The sequence below is a fragment of the Anomaloglossus baeobatrachus genome, chromosome 5 (genome assembly GCF_048569485.1).
Source record: "Anomaloglossus baeobatrachus isolate aAnoBae1 chromosome 5, aAnoBae1.hap1, whole genome shotgun sequence".
NCBI classification, from domain to species: Eukaryota; Metazoa; Chordata; class Amphibia; order Anura; family Aromobatidae; genus Anomaloglossus; species Anomaloglossus baeobatrachus.
The window spans coordinates 299,495,356-299,514,170 of NC_134357.1; the positions used below are offsets into that span (position 1 = coordinate 299,495,356).

At 46.3% G+C, this 18,815-nt stretch overlaps 1 protein-coding gene across 2 annotated transcripts in view; it reads right to left on the bottom strand.

The window, feature by feature from the left end:
• Positions 1-212: 212 nt before the first annotated feature.
• The window catches only part of GRB2 (growth factor receptor bound protein 2), an 80,706-nt gene continuing 62,103 nt past the window's right edge, over positions 213-18,815 (bottom strand). The window contains exons 3-6 of one of the 2 annotated variants that reach the window (XM_075349642.1): positions 10,536-10,633; positions 1,678-1,800; positions 1,396-1,564; positions 213-1,130 (exon numbers count right to left, since the gene is read on the bottom strand). In XM_075349642.1, the coding sequence (XP_075205757.1) occupies positions 945-1,130; positions 1,396-1,564; positions 1,678-1,800; positions 10,536-10,633 (576 nt within the window). In that variant the 3' untranslated portion in view covers positions 213-944. Of the gene's footprint in view, positions 1,131-1,359; positions 1,565-1,677; positions 1,801-10,535; positions 10,634-18,815 lie in introns of both variants that reach the window. The other variant, XM_075349641.1, reaches the window with a different exon arrangement.

Below are 18,815 nucleotides of genomic sequence, written 5' to 3' on the forward strand. Positions count from 1 at the left end.
GAGCTCTATCCGGAAAAACAAACCCTCCACTGCAAAGCACAGGAGCAATTTCCATCTTCAAAGGATGTATAAGTATATCAGAAGTATGGCCTGCTGTAGGTTAGATGATGGGTGCCCTCCCTGTAACACTTGCCTTTAACCTCAAGACCTGAAGTCGGAGGACTTCCTTGCAAACACACTAGGAGCCCACGATTTGCATAGAGAGAAAATGGTCGGATTTTGTACATTTTATTTTACAGGTGCGTGTTGGATCGAATGCGTTGCAAACACACATGCATGTTTAACAGGAAAAATGTGGAAAGAAATGGAATAAAGGAGGAACAGCAGCAGTAAAGGGAATCTGTTAATTTAAAAAAAAGTCTCGTTTCCGGTTTAATTTATAGGTAAGTTTTGGCATTCTAAATCAATATCCATAATTGTACAATCCCTCCCTGTGAGCCTGCAACATCCCACCTTCCCACCCTCCCGCCCAGTCAAAAGGAGTTCCACACAGAGGCAAATGGTCATCCTCCTTGTAAGAAGCAACAGCGTACAGCACAGACAGACAACCGAGGAAGCCTACGTCTCACATTCATGATTTTAAGCCTCTGTCTGCATCTTTAGCGAGTCTAATTTATATTCCGAAGTCATATCAGCCACATATTTACCAGTCAGTTTAAGAGAAATCCCTACCCTTTTAAGTCTGCTTTATTTCCCTCCCCCGTGTCCTGTCCTTTTATAATACCGTAGAATTGTATTGATTTGCACTTGTTCCTTGAATAGGTGGGCAATTTATTTACTGCTCCCTGGTCTGTCAGTAGTCTGTCCATGCTCTTCTATTTGGTCGTCCACGTGCCCATTCACCCCAAAGTCAATCTGTATGCTCCAATTGGCGTCCTAGTCAATCCCTCCCAGGTAAGTCTGCCTGTGCTCCTTCTTGGCTTCTGGTCCGGTGAAGGCTTTAGTTACAGATTGCGGTTGACAGGTGTCACATAGTTGCGTGGAAACATGCCGGTCTGCCCATGACATGTCCCTTTCCACCAGTTGGGGTCTGAGTTGTCTACCACCTGGATGAAGTCTCCTCGTCGAAATCCAAGCTCCCCATCTTCCTGGGGGTCAAAGTCAAACAGTGCCTGAACATATGTTGGTTGCTGTTAAGAGAAATGTTGAACGGTTAGTGGCGTGTTACATTTTTTTACAATAATGCTTAACATACAAGGTGAAGAAGATATGTTAACAGAAGAGTTGAAGGGTTAAATTACGAGATGATCTAATGTTCAATTGAGAACTTAACACCTTAAATACCTTGGCAGAATAGATAAAGATACACCTCTCAAATCTGCTGAACAGTCTGTCTCCTAGATTCCCCCCTCTATATACCTGTGGTAAACTTGTGGCTCTGTCTCCCCCGTGTACCTGTGGCACCTGCTCGATGTCACGTAAGAAGATCTGCTGGTTCCGAGACACGGATGTGGACCGATGGTAGTCCACTAGCTCATTCAAAGAGTTAAACTTTACCACCCACAAGAAGTACTTTCCTGCGCCGTCCCGCAGGACCTTGAAATGTTGTACATCATTGCCAAACCTACAAAAAAAGTGACAACGTTTTACATGAAGCTACTGAGAGCATAGCAGCCTGAAAACAAACCTGGAGAAGACTATGAGCATTCGCTAACACAACCACTTAAAGTTACTCACTTTACTGACAAGGAGAAATCTCCTGGAGCGCTTTCACTCTCTCGGATCAAAAAGGCACCATCATGTCTCTGTTTCCCTAGCATTTCCTCTGCTTTGGCACGTGGGATTTTGCCAAAGAACCACCTGTAAAAAATAATAACATAAGAAATGTGGTACACAATTTTCTTTTCATGTCATATCCTTGTCAAAAGGTGATTGCTTCCAAGGACTTCCACTGATGAGCAGAACTGCGATACTCAACACTGTGATAGCCCTCACGGTGTGGCAATGTGCTTTAAGATATAGCTTATTTTTTCTGGGTAATGATGGGAAGGATTGGACATAGCTATGATTGACCAAATTTCATCCTTTGAAGTTAAGAGAAAACCACTGTGCTACAATGCCGTATGAAAAAGAAAACTTGGAAAAGCAATGTTCTGTATGGAGCCATCACATGGCAATGTTAATTGAGAAGTTCAACCTAGGGTTTCACCCAATCTTGGCAAAGGCTACTTGTAACAGGACAGCAAATTGATACCACCCAAAAGATTTTTAGGTGGCAATGCTGACAAAGTTCCACTCACAGTGGTGATTGAACTAACAGAATGACAGAGTGGTGCCAACATTTAAAGGGAACCTGTCAGGTCTAATATGCACCCAGAACCACGAGCAGTTCTGGGTGCATATTGCTAATCCCTGCCTAACCGTCCCTGTATACACTAGATAAAAAGTATTTCTAAAGATCTTTTACTGTATGCTAATAAACGAGGGCACTAGTCCCACTAGCCAGTCAGCTCCATTGGCATGTTACTACACCCCTGTGGGCATTCTAACATGCTAATGAATACGCAGCGTCACAGGATGATCTAACTCGCCTCTCTCTCTGCCGCTATCGCGTCCGATGGGGGATTTCAGCTCAGTGGGCATGAACCTGGATTTTGGGTCATGAGCACTGTGAAACCGGGTGTACGCGTCCTGGCTTCAAACTGAAGTAGTGCGCATGACCCAATCTCTGGGGTCATGCGCACTGAGCCAAAATCCAGCGTCGGAAGCGATAGCGGCGGAGAGGTGAGTGAGATCATCCTGTGACACTGCACATTCATTAGCATGATAGCACACCCACAGGGGCATACTAACATGCTAATGGAGCCGATTGGCCAGGGGAACTAACGCCCAGGGAACTAGTCCCTGCGCTCATTAGCATACTGTAAAAGATCTTTAAAAAAGGGAATTTTGTTTACTTACCGTAAATTCCTTTTCTTCTAGCTCCTATTGGGAGACCCAGACAATTGGGTGTATAGCTTCTGCCTCCGGAGGCCACACAAAGTATTACACTTTTAAAAAAGTGTAACCCCTCCCCTCTGCCTATAACACCCTCCCGTGGATCACGGGCTCCTCAGTTTTGGTGCAAAAGCAGGAAGGAGAAAACTTATAAATTGGTCAAGGGTAAATTCAATCCGAAGGATGTTCGGAGAACTGAAGACCATGAACCATAAGAACAAATCAACATCAACAACATGTGTACACAAAAGAACAACCAGCCCGAAGGGCACAGGGGTGGGTGCTGGGTCTCCCAATAGGTGCTAGAAGAAAAGGAATTTACGGTAAGTAAACAAAATTCCCTTTTTCTTTGTAGCTCCATTGGGAGACCCAGACAATTGGGACGTCCAAGAGCAGTCCCTGGGTGGGTAAAAGAATACCTCAATAAAAGGAGCCGAAAACGGCCCCCTCTTACAGGTGGGCAAACGCCGCCTGGAAGACTCCCCTACCTAGACTGGCGTCTGCCGAAGCATAGGCATGCACTTGATAGTGCTTCGTGAAAGTGTGCAGACTAGACCACGTAGCTGCCTGACACACCTGCTGAGCTGTCGCCCGGTGCCGCAAAGCCCAGGACGCACCTACGGCTCTGGTAGAATGGGCTTTCAACCCTGAAGGAAGTGGAAGCCCAGAAGAACGGTAGGCCTCGAGAATCGGTTCCTTGATCCACCGAGCCAAGATTGACTTGGAGGCCTGAAAGCCCTTACGCTGGCCAGCGACCAGGACAAAGAGCGCGTCTGAACGGCGCAGGGGCGCCGTGCGAGACACGTAGAACCGGAGTGCTCTCACTAGATCCAAAGAGTGCAAATACTTTTCACACTGGTGAATTGGATTAGGGCAAAAGGAAGGCAAGGAGATATCCTGATTTAGATGAAAAGGGGATACCACCTTAGGGAGAAATTCCGGGACAGGACGCAGAACCACCTTATCCTGGTGAAAAACCAGGAAGGGGGCTTTGCATGACAGCGCTGCAAGCTCAGACACTCTCCGAAGTGATGTGACTGCCACCAGGAAGGCCACCTTCTGAGAAAGACGGGAGAGAGAGACATCCCGCAGCGGCTCAAAAGGCGGCTTTTGAAGAGCCGTCAGAACCCTGTTAAGATCCCAAGGTTCCAACGGACATTTGTAAGGTGGGACCATGTGGCAAACCCCCTGCAGGAACGTGCGGACCTGTGGAAGCCTGGCTAGACGCTTTTGAAAAAACACGGAGAGCGCCGACACTTGGCCCTTGAGAGAGCAGAGGGACAAACCCTTGTCCATTCCAGATTGTAGGAATGAAAGAAATGTGGGTAAAGCAAACGGCCATGGAGGAAAACCGTTATCAGAGCACCAGGATAAGAAGATTTGCCAAGACCTGTAATAGATCTTGGCGGACGTAGGCTTCCTGGCTTGTCTCATGGTGGCAATGACATCCTGAGATAACCCTGAAGACGCTAGGAGCCAGGACTCAATGGCCACACAGTCAGGTTGAGGGCCACAGAATTCAGATGGAAAAACGGCCCTTGTGACAGCAAGTCTGGGCGGTCTGGAAGCGCCCACGGTTGACCCACCGTGAGATGCCACAGATCCGGATACCACGACCGCCTCGGCCAGTCTGGAGCGACGAGAATGGCGCGACGGCAGTCGGACCGGATCTTGCGTATTACTCTGGGCAGCATCGCCAGAGGGGGAAACACATATGGCAGTCGAAACTGCGACCAATCCTGGACCAGCGCGTCCGCTGCCAGAGCTCTGTGATCCTGAGACCGTGCCATGAAGGCCGGGACCTTGTTGTTGTGTCGTGACGCCATGAGATCGACGTCCGGCGTTCCCCAGCGGCGACAAATCTCTCGAAACACGTCTGGGTGAAGAGACCAATCCCCCGCGTCCATGCCCTGACGACTGAGAAAATCTGCTTCCCAGTTTTCCACGCCCGGGATGTGAACTGCGGAGATGGTGGAGCCTGTGACTTCCACCCACTGCAGAATCCGCCCGACTTCCTGGAAGGCTTGACGACTGCGAGTGCCGCCTTGGTGGTTGATGTAGGCGACGGCAGTGGCGTTGTCTGACTGGATTCGGATCTGCCTGCCCTCCAGCCACCGATGGAAAGCCAATAGGGCTAGATATACTGCCCTTATCTCCAGAATATTGATCTGAAGGGATGAGGTTCCTTGAGCCCTGTGGTGGAGAAAAACCGCTCCCCAACCTGACAGGCTTGCGTCCGTGGTGACCACGGCCCAGGTTGGGGGGAGGAAGGATTTTCCCCGAGACAGAGATGTGGGTAGGAGCCACCACTGAAGTGATGTTTTGGTTGCAAGTGAAAGAGAGATGTTCTTGTCGAGGGAAGCCGAACTCTTGTCCCATTTGCGAAGAATGTCCCATTGGATTGGCCGTAGATGGAATTGCGCGAACGGCACTGCCTCCATAGCTGCAACCATCTTCCCCAGGAAGTGCATGAGGCGCCTTAAGGGGTGTGACTGACTCCGAAGAAGTGACTGCACCCCCGCCTGCAGAGAAAGCTGTTTGTCCCGCGGTAGCTTGACTAACGCTGGAAGGGTATGAAACTCCATCCCGAGGTAAGTCAGTGATTGGGTCGGCGTCAACTTGGATTTCGGGAAATTAATGATCCACCCGAACTGCTGGAGAGTCGCCAGAGTGACGGTAAGACTTCGTTGACACGCCACCCGAGAAGGGGCCCTGACTAGGAGATCGTCCAAGTATGGGATTACCGAGTGGCCCTGAGAGTGCAGGATCGCCACGACGGATGCCATGACTTTGGTGAAGACCCGTGGGGCTGTCACCAGGCCAAAGCGCAATGCGACGAACTGGAGGTGTTCGTCCCCGATGGCGAACCGCAGGAAACGTTGATGTTCGGGTGCGATCGGCACATGGAGATACGCATCCTTGATGTCGATCGATGCTAGGAAGTCTCCTTGTGACATCGAGGCGATGACCGAGCGGAGAGATTCCATCCGAAACCGTCTGGTTCTCACATGTCTGTTGAGCAGCTTGAGGTCCAGAACGGGACGGAAAGACCCGTCCTTTTTTGGCACCACGAACAAGTTGGAGTAAAATCCGCGACCACGTTCCTAAAGGGGAACGGGAATCACAACTCCTTCCATCTTTAGAGCGTCCACCGCCTGAAAAAGTGCGTCGACTTGTGCGGGGGGTGGAGAGGTTCTGAAAACGAGCCGTAGGTCGAGAGCTGAACTCTATCCTGTAACCATGAGACAGAATGTCTCTCACCCATCGGTCTTGAACGTGTGGCCACCAGGCGTCGCCAAAGCGGGAGAGCCTGCCACCGACCGAGGATGTGGCTAGATGAGGCCGAGAGTCATGAGGAGGCCGTCTTGGAGGCAGTGCCTCCTGCGGCCTTTTGGGGGCGTGACTTGGACCGCCACGCATAGGAGTTCCTCTGGCCTTTCTACGGCCGGTTGGACGAAGAGGATTGGGGCTTGGCGGAGGGACGAAAGGACCGAAACCTCGATTGGATTTTCCTCTGCTGAGGTCTCTTAGGTTTGGACTGGGGTAAGGAGGAGTCCTTTACCGAGGATTCCTTAATAATCTCATCCAACCGTTCGCCAAACAAACGTTCGCCAGAAAAAAGCAAACCAGTTAAGAACCTTTTGGAAGCAGAGTCTGCTTTCCATTCGCGCAGCCACATGGCCCTGCGGACTGCCACGGAGTTAGCGGATGCCACAGCCGTACGGCTAGCAGAGTCCAGGACGGCGTTCATGGCGTAGGACGAAAATGCTGATGCCTGAGAGGTCAAGGAAGACACATGCGGAGCAGAATTTCGCGTGACAGCATTAATCTCAGTCAGACATGCCGAGGTTGCTTGGAGAGCCCACACAGCCGCAAAGGCCGGGGCAAAAGACGCGCCCGTGGCCTCATAAATAGACTTCACCAAGAGCTCTATCTGTCTGTCAGTGGCATCCTTCAGGGATGAGCCATCGACAACGGACCTAGCAGCCAATCTAGAGACTGGCGGATCCACCTTGGGTGAGTGTGCCCAGCCCTTAACGACTTCAGGTGGAAAGGGATAACGTGTGTCAGAGTGCTTTTTAGCAAAACGCTTGTCCGGGACCGCTCTGGGCTTCTGGACAGCGTCCCTGAAGTTAGATTGATCAAAGAACGTATTGCGCGTACGTTTGGGGAATCGAAATTGGTGTTTCTCCTGCTGAGAAGCCGACTCCTCTACAGGTGGAGGCGGGGGAGAGAGATCCAACACCTGGTTGATGGACGAAATAAGATCATTTACTAAGGCGTCCCCCTCAGGGGTATCAAGGTTGAGGGCGAAGTCAGGGTCAGAGCCCTGAGCTCCCACGTCCGCCTCGTCATCCTGAGAGTCCTCAAGCTGAGATCCAGAGCAGCGTGAGGAGGCCGGGGAAGAGTCCCAGCGAGGCCGCTTAGCCGGTCTGGGACTGCGATCCGGGCAGGAGTCCTCCGCCTGGGACCTAGGGGCTATCCTGGGAGCGCGCTGCGGCGCGGACCGAGAAGGCCCTGGAGGAGACAAACTAACAGGGGTCGGGGCCTGTGAAGAGCCCGGTCTGGACTGCAATGCCTCAAGGAGCTTAGATGACCATTTGTCCATTGACTGTGCAATGGATTGAGAAAGTGACAGAGAGTTTCTCCACGAAAGAGTCCAATGACAGTGACTCTGTCCCTGCAGCCTGCTCAGGAGGAGCAGGGGGATCTACATGAGCCGAGGGGTCCACAAGTGCCCTAGGCTCCGGCTGAGCAAGCGTGGCAGGAGTCGAGCATTGATCACAGTGAGGGTAGGTGGATCCCGCAGGCAACATAGCCCCACAAGAGGTACAGGCTGCGAAAAAAAACCTGTGCCTTAGGGGCTTTGCTCCTTGTGGACGACATGCTGTAAGCAATAAGTGTCCCTTAGGAGAGCGACCACTGAGGGTATATGGGAAAGGGTTATACAGCCGTTCCGAATATATATAATATATATATATATATATATATATATATATATATATATCACGGCACCCTAGGGGAACCAGCACCGGGTGACCGGTGTGGCTTACCAACCGCTGGTGTCCTCCAGATTCCCTGTCGTGGGTCCCCCGGAGCTGTAGGGCTGTGCAGCTGCAGCATACACCGGCAGAATGCCAAACATGGCCGCCGGAGCTCTCAAGGGGGGAGTGGAGCCATGGGCGGCGCCGGCAAAAGGCGGGAATCTGGAGGCCCCATAGTGGTCAATGAGAGGGGAGGGGAGACATGCAAAGATGCTCCAGCCCTCTGTCGGTAATCCCGCCCTTACCCCTGACAAGCAGGCCCGGGGGCGGGATTTTTCGCGACTAGGCCGCGATGAAGCCGGGGACTAAATTTAAGGCCGTGCCCAACGAGCAGGCACGGCCGGCGCGGAAGTCCGATGAAAAAAACAACGGACGGCGCTACTGGGGAGAAAGGCGACCTCTCTCCCCGGACCGTCCCCTTATGGGGACACAGAGTACCTTGAAGGTGCAGGACCCGGTCCCTGGGGATGAAAACGCTCCGGTCCAGCAGATTCCACCAGGGGCTGTGGATGGAGCACAGTCTCAGCAGGTGAATGACCGGTGAGGCTCCCACTTCTCCCAGAGCCGCATAAGGGATGGTGAAGGAGACGGCATGTGGCTCCAGCCTTTGTACCCGCCATGGGTACCTCAACCTTAACAACAACGCCGACTTAGTGGGGTGAGAAGGGAGCATGCCGGGGACCCCATAGGGGACCTCTTTTCTTCCATCCGTCATACTATGTATGAGAAATCTTTTTTTTTTTTCTTTTCTATGAGTGGATGTGTGCCTCCTTCCACACAAAGCATAAAACTGAGGAGCCCGTGATCCACGGGAGGGTGTATAGGCAGAGGGGAGGGGTTACACTTTTTTAAAAGTGTAATACTTTGTGTGGCCTCCGGAGGCAGAAGCTATACACCCAATTGTCTGGGTCTCCCAATGGATCGACAAAGAAAATCCTTTTTCTACAGATCTCTTTATCTATGCTAGTGTATACAGGGACAGTTAGGCAGGGATTAGCAATATGCACCCAGAAGTGCTCGTGGTTTTGGGCGCATATTGGACCTGACAGGTTCTCTTTAAAATCACAGTGGTTATGGTAGTATAAATAAAGCAATCTCACTTATTTAGACGAGCCAGAGACGGTGGAGTCAAAGCAAGGCAGTTACAGAATCAGGTTTCCTCCATGTATTGGAAATAATTTCCAAGGAGAACATAATTCTGGCCCTTTTAGAAAAAAAAACTCCTGCCCTAAGGCAATAGTAGAATACTCGAGTCTTGAAATGGGTCTGAATACCCCATAGGAGTCCTGCATCTTTAAAGCAATTTCCCTGGTGAAGGAAACGCATAGGGAAGCTGTCTGGGATCAATGGGACTATAAAAAAATAGCGGGTCAGCTGTGGACTGCCCTTGTTAGGACAGGAGTCTATTTGCTAAAAGGACCAGAATTGGTTTGCCTTGGGAATGATTTTCAATACATGAAGGAAACCTGATTCTGTAACTCCCGTGCTGTAACTCCACCAGCTCTGGCTCGTCCAAATGGGTGAGATTGCTCCATTTCTACTACCATCACCACTGTGATATTAAATGCTGTCACCACTGTGAGTTGAACTTTAGCAGGAATGTTTTTTTGGGGGGGTGATATCAATTTCCTGTTACTATAGTATCCTTTGAGTTATTTTCAAGCCATATTACAGGATCCATATTGGATATCATTAGGTGCTATATTCCGTATAGGAATGTGACTTGTGCATAAATTATTTTTACACTTGCACTTTATTCACTTGACACTTTATTGTATGTGATGTTGACAACTATTTTTCCCCTGAACTAGAAGACAGCATTTTGTCCTAAAATCATGCGTTTGTTGATAGGATTGGAGGACTTGCTCTCTTTTTGGAATTTGCTGATGATACAGCAACACAGAATTTATATAATCAAACTCCAACCCATCGCTCTTAGGCTACTTTCACACATCCGGTTTGAGCACTGCGGCTCAATACGGCTGTGAAAACTATGCAACGGATGCGGCGAAAACACCGCATCCGTTGCATAAGTTTTTACATGCGGCCCGTCCGTTTTTTTCCGGTTGCGGCATGCTACTGAGCATGCGCAGTGGAAAAAACCGCATGCGGCGACCGGATGCGTTTTTTCCGCATCGCGCTGCATCCGGCCTCCATAGGTATGCATTGAAAAATGCGCCGCAGCGGCCGGATGCGGCGCGATGCGGTGTTTTTTGCCGGAGCAAAAAAACGTTGCAGGGAACGTTCGATCCGGCCGCGGCATCGGCTAAATCTGCCGCATGCGGCAAAAACCGGACCGAACGCAAGCCCCTGCGGCACAATACGGCACTAATGTAAGTCTATGCAAAAAAAATGCAACCGGCGTTACAAAAGCCGGTTGCGGTTTTTCTGCAGAACGCCGTATTGTGCCGCAGAGCAAAAATCCGGATGTGTGAAAGCAGCCTTAATTGGGAAAATGTCAAACTCACAAGTGCTCGCTTCTCATCGGCAAGTACAGGAACTTTATATACAACCAAACAAATGCTCAATCTGTTCCAAACAAGCAATACTCACGGATGTGGTTTCATTTCTATGTAGTTTTTGGGTATAAATCCATCCTTGCCATTGAGCTCAGCTTTGTACCAGTTTTGGTCACATTCTTCATTCAAGACCTGCAATGAGTACAAACAAATCGGTAGTTGGAGATGGTGGTTATTCTATACAGAAGTTCCCATCAGAATATTCAGATAAAAAAAAATCCCTAATAGCATGTGCTCAGTAGCCATCCGCCCAAAGTGCTTATAGGGTAGGCATTGTATTTGTGTCTGGACTCCAACAACACCCCCGATACCAGGTTTATAAAGAGAAGATAAACGTTATTGATCCCACAGTGGGGAAATTTGCACATTACTGCAGCTCAATACATTATACTCATAATACAAAGTTAGGACCACCTGATCACAGTGTATAATAAACCATATGAGGCCACAAAGTCTGGTTAGGCTCTGCTCACATCAGCGGTATTGTGTCGCAAAACCGGATCCGTTACAAATGCGTTTCAGTTCAATTAATTTCCAATAGAATAGCGGCAAGATGTGGTCACATGCGGTCGTGTAGGACGCACGCAACCGCATCTTGCCACGATTCCATTGGAAATGAATTGAACTGAAACGCATTTGTAACGGATCCAGTTTTGCAGCAAAATACCGCTGATGTGAGCGGAGCCTTAGGCTACTTTCACATATCCGTTTTTGTTGAGCGGCACAATACGGCGCTTTGCAGAAAAAACGCAACCTTTTTTTTTGCCGCCGGTTGCGTTTTTTCCGCATAGACTTGCATTAGTGCCGTATTGTGCCGCATGGCCTTGCGTTGCGACCGGTTTTTGCCCATGCAGCGGCCGGATGGAACGTTGCCTGGCACGTTTTTTGTGCGGCGAAAAAAACGCATCGCGCCGGATGCGGTGCGATTTACAATGCAAGCCTATGGACACCGGATTCGGTTTTTTGCACTGCGCGTGCTCAGTATCAAGCCGCGTCCCTCAAAAAACGGACGGGCCGCATGGAAAACCGTATGCAGCGGATCAGTTTTTTTTGCCGCATCCGTTGCATAGGTTTTTGAGCCGGATTGTGCCTGATGCAAAAAAACTGATGTGTGAAAGCAGCCTTAATGTGCCATATTGCATTTTTGCACATTGATCTTTTGTACCTACTCTGCTGTTTTACCATGGATACTTGGTTTTTAATTAAATTGTAGAAATTTGAACAATTAAAACATGAAAGAAGCCCAACTGGCTAAAGGCCCAGTCACACACAACGACTTACCAGCGTTCCCGAAAACGATGCGACATGATAGGGATCGCTGGTAAGTCGCTGGGAGGTCGCTGGTGAGATGTCACAGTCAGACCTTACCAGCGATGCAGGAACAATACAGGTCACAGTAGCGATCTGTATAACGATCTCAGCAGTCACTGTGACTCTGTCACACAGTGTCAAACACAGCAATGTGTCCTGCCCAGCAGGACATCGCCTTTGAAGAAAATGGCCTGGACCATTCTGCAACGACTAGCGATTTCACAGCAGGGCCTGATCGCTGGTAGGTGTCACACATAATGAGATCGCTAACGGGATCGCAACTGCGTCACAGAAACCGTGACTCAGCTGCGATCTCGCTAGCGATCTCGCTATGTGTGACAGTACCTTTAGAAGCAAGGGTTGTACAAGCTGGATTTCAACATGTCTGATCTTTGTTTACACAGGAGACAAGCATTAATAGGGGAGTAATGTAACTGATAATCACTCAGCAAACACCCTATACAAGCTGAGAGCACACTCCAGTAATGGGGGATGGGGTTCAGTTCTGGAGTGGCTGTTTTCCTCTAACGCTTTCATGCCTTTTTGGCGCTGGTCCAGTCCCGTGGCGCCATCTTGTGGCTGCAACTTCTGACTAGCTGGACATCAGAAGTTGCGTCACAAGCTCTTATTACAACTCTATGAGAGCCAGAACGATGCTCTCAAAGGTGCATTGAGTTGCGACATCTGGCGCCATCCAGCAAACACTGGAGCTGCCGGCAGGTCACAAGAAGCCTGACAGAAGGGGTGGCAGCTGAGTATAAGACAGGGGACTTTAAGCACCACTCCAGAGGTGCAATAAAAATAAAAATGCTAGAGTGGTGCTTTAAATAATAGCTTAATCTAGCAGCTGAAAGTCCTCTACTACACTTTAGATTAAATCAGCCAAACCTGCCAATATTTGTATGAGCAGACAACCATTTGATGTATATGGAGGCCTCCTAGCTCTCCTATCATTTGCAAAATCAGGCAGTATTCATTTCAATGACCAATCCTATAGCTATCATGAGTGATGGGGCAGAGGTGCCTGGAAGCGGCTTTCCCCTCTCTTCCCACTGAAAACACTTGAACGTTCAGTTCAGCACTTATGTGAATACCTATAGTGAGAGTTTGTGACGGTGACTAGGAGCTGTGGTCTCATGATGGTGGAAAGGGACCGGAGCGATGCAGAGGAGGGCAGAAGACGGTGGCTGGTAAGTATTTTACTAGGGGTAGGGAGCAGGGGACTTATCTCCCAAGTTAGAAGTATCATACACGTTCAGTATGCCTCATTCTTTTCTTTCTGGCATCATTTGTTGTGGAAAAGCTGGGAAGCCCCTTAGACCAGGGGTCTCAAAGACACGGGGACCAAGATGGAGGTATCTCTACAAGAGGACCAGGAAGAAGCATTACTACAAGAAGTGGACCAGGATGGGGACTCTACTACAAGAGGGGAGCCAGGATGGACGTATTTCTACAAGAGGACCAGGAAGAAGCATTGCTACAAGAAGGAGACCAGGATAGGAACATTCCCATCAAGAAAGAGACCAAGATGGAAGTATTACTAAGAGGGTACCAGGAAGAAGCGTTACTACAAGAAGGGGACCAGGATGGAGGTATTACTACAAGAGGGCCAAGAAGAAACATTACTACAAGAAGGGGACCTGGATAGGAACATTACTACAGGAAGGAGACCAAGATGGAGGTATTACAACAAGGAGACTAGGAAGAGGCATTACTACAACATGAGGACCAGGATGGGGATAAGACAGTGGGACATTACTACAGGACTACAACTTGTGGACCCGAAGTAAACAAAAAAAGTGCATTGTTTGTTATTGCTACATTCGTAACAACCCAAGCTATGAAACTGCTGTACCATAACCCATACAATGAATGCCATTTTAAAACATAAAATAAAAAACACACCAAATATGTTCAAAAAATTTACTAAAAAAAGGTATGTAGAAAAAGAAATGGAATCCCTAAAATTGTTACTCTGTCCTGCAAAGAAAGCAGCCCCACCTAATTAAAATATTTTCAATGAGGCTTGGGGGAGGGTAGGGAGTTTGGGGGTTAATACCTGCAACTTAGCATTACAACACAGTTATATTGTATTGAGAGTCTATTTGATAATGTGATTAAAACTAATAAAGAGAATTAAAAAAAATATTACATATACATACATTATATTATATATATATATATATATATATATATATATATATATATATATATATATATATATATATATATATACATATACACACACACACACATACATACACATATATAATATATATATACTATATTTTATATATATAATATTATATTATATTTTTTATATATATTATATTTTATATATAATATATTTAAAATATTATATATATATATATATATATATATATATATATTTAAAATATTATATTTTTATATATATATGTATATAAATAATATATTATATATATAATAATACTATATTACATATAATAATACTATATTACATATAATAATACTGTATTACATATAACACTATATTATAATATTATATATATATATATTATATATATGTGGTTCTGCCACACACACTGGCACCTGGACTGCCCTTTTACTCGCAGTTGTCAGCCCTTGCAGCCTGGGAGTGGTTCTGACACTTCTCAGGTAGGTGATGTTTCTTATACGGTCCTGCGCATTACACGAGACCTTATGGTACGTATATAAATTATAAATATGGTGTAGGGACCCCCCTTATAGAGATTTGCCATGACGGGGCAGGGGGGCTCAAATCATTGATCAATTATTTGCCAAAAATCTCATTTAATTGTCACAGTAGGAATGAATTTGTGAATATTACACTTTTTACCTTCTCATTGTTGCATGCCACTCATAAGCAGTGCTGGCTCCCCTCCTTTTTGCATATATATATATATATATATATATATATATATATATATATATATATATATATATATATATATATATATATATATATATAATATATATATGCATACACACACACACACACCGGTGTGTATATATATACACCGGTGTGTATATATATATATATATATATATATATATATATATATATATATATATATATATATATATATATATATATATATATATATATATATATATATATATATATATATATATATATATATATATATATATATATATATATATATATATATATATATATTTACTACGTGCGCCCCATATACCCAGCCAAGTTTGAGACCCCTACCATAGACATTAGATGGAAGATCAGTCCTACAATATTGGGGTATGCGAGAGGTCTTGATGAATATCTTATGCTTGATATACAGGCTAAGCAAAGTAAATGTCTGAGGATCTAGAGAAATGATCTAAAGAGGCAATTTAGGAAGGATTAAACAGACTATTGTCTTTTTACAATGAGTAAGTAATAAAGATAATTTCGTAGCTAATTCTCAACATTACAGAGACCAATACACTCTGAGAAGAGGAGAGACAGATGCAATGGAGCTGCAATCTGTCAGTGACTTCCAGGCAAATGAAAGACAGATGGTAACGCACAATCGGCTGTCTACTCCATTTATCATACACTTATGATACTTCTTGCCTCAAACTGAAATAGAAAGTGAAATGTCAGATGAGAGTGAGAAGCAGACGGAGCTCATGTCTAGGAGACAGATGACAGGAACACTTTGGACAATATGGAGATGGATACAGGACAGTGTAGAAGATAACCTGATATATAGACAAGGACAATCCTGTGCCTTGGATATGAACAGAGGAAAATGCTCTTAAAGTCTCAAAGGGAACCTATCACCAGAAAATGTATTAATTATATCAGATATGTATGTATTTTATTCAAATATTTTGCAATTAATTTTATTTTATTATATTTTTAAATAAACAGAGTAATTTCCTACTGACTTATTTTAGACTCATACTTTCTGCTTTCAGAAGATTTCAGCAGGCTCTATATCATCAGAGGCAGGATTACGACAGGTAACACGTGTATAATAACAGCTGGTAACACAATCACAACAGGCGGTGTCACAGCTGACCTGCTCCCTCTTCCTTCACAATGACCTTTGAACAAACTCAGACATTATAACAACATATGGTGTTGCGGTCTGACCATTGTGGCCATTAATATGTATTGTTTGCTGAATCTGGAAGTTAGAGTCTAAAGTTCTGTGGCCAACATGAAAATTGCTAAATATCTATTTTTTATTTTTAACACAAATTGTAATATGGGGAAAAAATGAGAGAGATTGAACACAAAACCTGATTTAAAGGGAACCTGTCACCAGATCTGGCCCCTATAACCTGCGGCCATCACCAGTGACCCCCTATATACAGCATTACAAAATACTGTATATAGGAGCCCAAGCCACTCGATAGAATGTAAAAATCACTTTGAAAATACTCACCTAAGGAGCAGTCCAGTTTGATGGTTGTCGCTGGTCTCCGGGTCCGGCGCCTCCTATCGGCGGTGATCGCCATCCTCCTTCTTCCCAGCCCAGTATGGATGACACGTCCTACGTCATCCACACAGGCCGGCAATACGGTCCTGTGCAGGCGCACTTTGATCTACCCTGCTGAGGGCAGATCAAAATATTGTAGTGCGCATGCACGAGCGATCTTTAAACTTTCCTCGGGCCTCCACATCACAGTACTTTGCTCTTCCCTCAGTAGTGCAGATCAGAGTGCACCAGCGCAGGACCGCAATACCAGCTTGTGTGGATTATGTAGGACGTGTCATCCATACTGGGCTGGGTAGAAGGAGGACGACAATTGCAGCAGAGAGGACGCCACGGACCTGAGAGCAGCGACACCCATCGGACCGGACCTCCCCCTAGGTGAGTATTTTAAAAGTGATTTTACGGTACACAGACCAGCCAGGGCTCCTATATACAGAATACTAGAATGCTGTATATAAGGGCTCACTGGTGGTGGTCGCAGGTTATAGTCGCCAAGTCTGGTAATAGGTCATTTTCTGATGTATTCCCCTGAAAGGCATAATACAGAGTGGGCCCAATTCACCAAACCTTTCTTGATGGAATTCTGGTGTAAAACCATTCAAAAGTCACAAAATGAAGGTGCAACTGGGAGTTTTACCTAACTGTTGTGACGGTGGTTTTATGCCAGTTTCTCACAGTAATGGCAAGTTGGGTGGAACTGGGCAGGACAGGTGTGGAACGCCACAGAGCCTGTAATTCATGAAGAGATCCCACTCCAGCACCCTTTATGAAGCAGAAGGGTCTGACTCCAGCCTACCCCCTCATTGTGCATGCAGAAGGTTGTATATATTGTCCATAGCATATTGTGCAACTGCACATCAATTTTATATTGGATCTGTGCAAGCCCTTTTTTCATAGTATTTATTGGAGTATTGGAGGGGGTTCAACAACCTGATCCACCCATCTTTCCCAGAGGGGTTTTAATTAAGAGCTAAGCCTGGATCCTATCTTTTTCCCATTATGCATGAGGTCTGTTTGGGCTCATTGAAAGGCAAGTCATTAGAGTTAGGGACTATCCAAAACTAAAGTATACCTTTGTCTTGGTTGTATGGCTTTTGCATTTCTTGATCAAAAAATTAAAACCAAGTACCTAATGTTTTTAATATGTAAAGCAATAATGGCATTCATATACAGTGGAACCTTGGTTTACGAGAACAATCCGTTCTGGGAATGTGCTTATAAACCAGGTTACTCATCTAGCAAAGCAAGATTTCCCATAGGAAATAATGCAAGCTCAGACAATTCGTTCCACAACTTGTGCAATGTCCCATCCTGGTCCCCTATTGTGCCATTCCACACATGCGCGCGCGCACACACACACACACACACACATTATGCTCACCTTACCTACCATTCCCCTCGCCGGCCTCCTGGTTCTTGTAGTTCGTCGGTACAGGATGTGCATCGGGTAACCATCGCGACGATGGAGGAACTTCCTCTGCCAGAGCGCTGACGTCAAAGGCAGGAGCCGCTTGCCTCTGATTGGTTAGCGCGCTGCCGATGAGTAGCGGCTGACAGCAGTCATGATGGTTGCCCGATACACATCCTGTACCGGTGAACTACAAGAACCAGGAGGTCGGCGAGGGAACGGAAGGTAAGGTGAGCATAATGAGTGTGAGTGTGAGTGTGAGTGTGAGTGTGTGTGTGTGTGTGTGTGTGTGTGTGTGTGTGTGTGTGTGCGCGCGCAGACTGCAAGAGCGGGTCAGAGCATGGTGGATGTACGGAACCGGAAGTGTGTGCGGTGAGTATTTGCTCGTACAGCAAAGATTGCTCATAATCTGAGTTACAAATTTACAGCAAGCTTTGCTCGTATAACGAAATACTCGCTAACTGGGTTACGCGTAATCCGAGGTTCCACTGTATTCAGTAATTGCAGTGTGATGAACAGTGTATGTATATGATGCTTTTAAAAAAGTTGTGCACGCTTATGATATCAAGGCTTATTGTTAGGATAGGCCTTTAATATCAGAACATTTGTGAGTCTGACACCCCCTCCCATCAGATGTTATCAGCCGTGGTGTCGATTAGATGTAGATAATGGAGAGGAAATAGCATAACTCCAGTCACTGAGGTCAATGCGAACAACTGCAACTCGGCTCACAGTCACTTGACCCCACACAGTTAATACAGTATATCACAAAAGTGAGTACACCCCTCACATTTTTATAAATATCTTAGCATATCTTTTCATGGGACAACACTGAAGATATGACACAGGATACAATGTAAAGTAGTCAGTGTACAGCTTGTATAGCAATGTCAATTTGGTGTGTCCTCTAAATAACTCATCACACAGCTATTAATATCTAAACTGCTGGCAACAAGTGAGTACACCCCTAAGTGAAAATGGCCAAATTGTGCACAAAGTGACAATAAGTGAATTATTTTCCACCACTGCCTTAACTTTCTTGAGCATGGAGTTCACTAGCGCTTACAGGAGCCACTGAAATCTTCCATCCTCTATGATGACATTACGGAGCTGGTGGATGTTAGACCTTGCACTCCTCCAC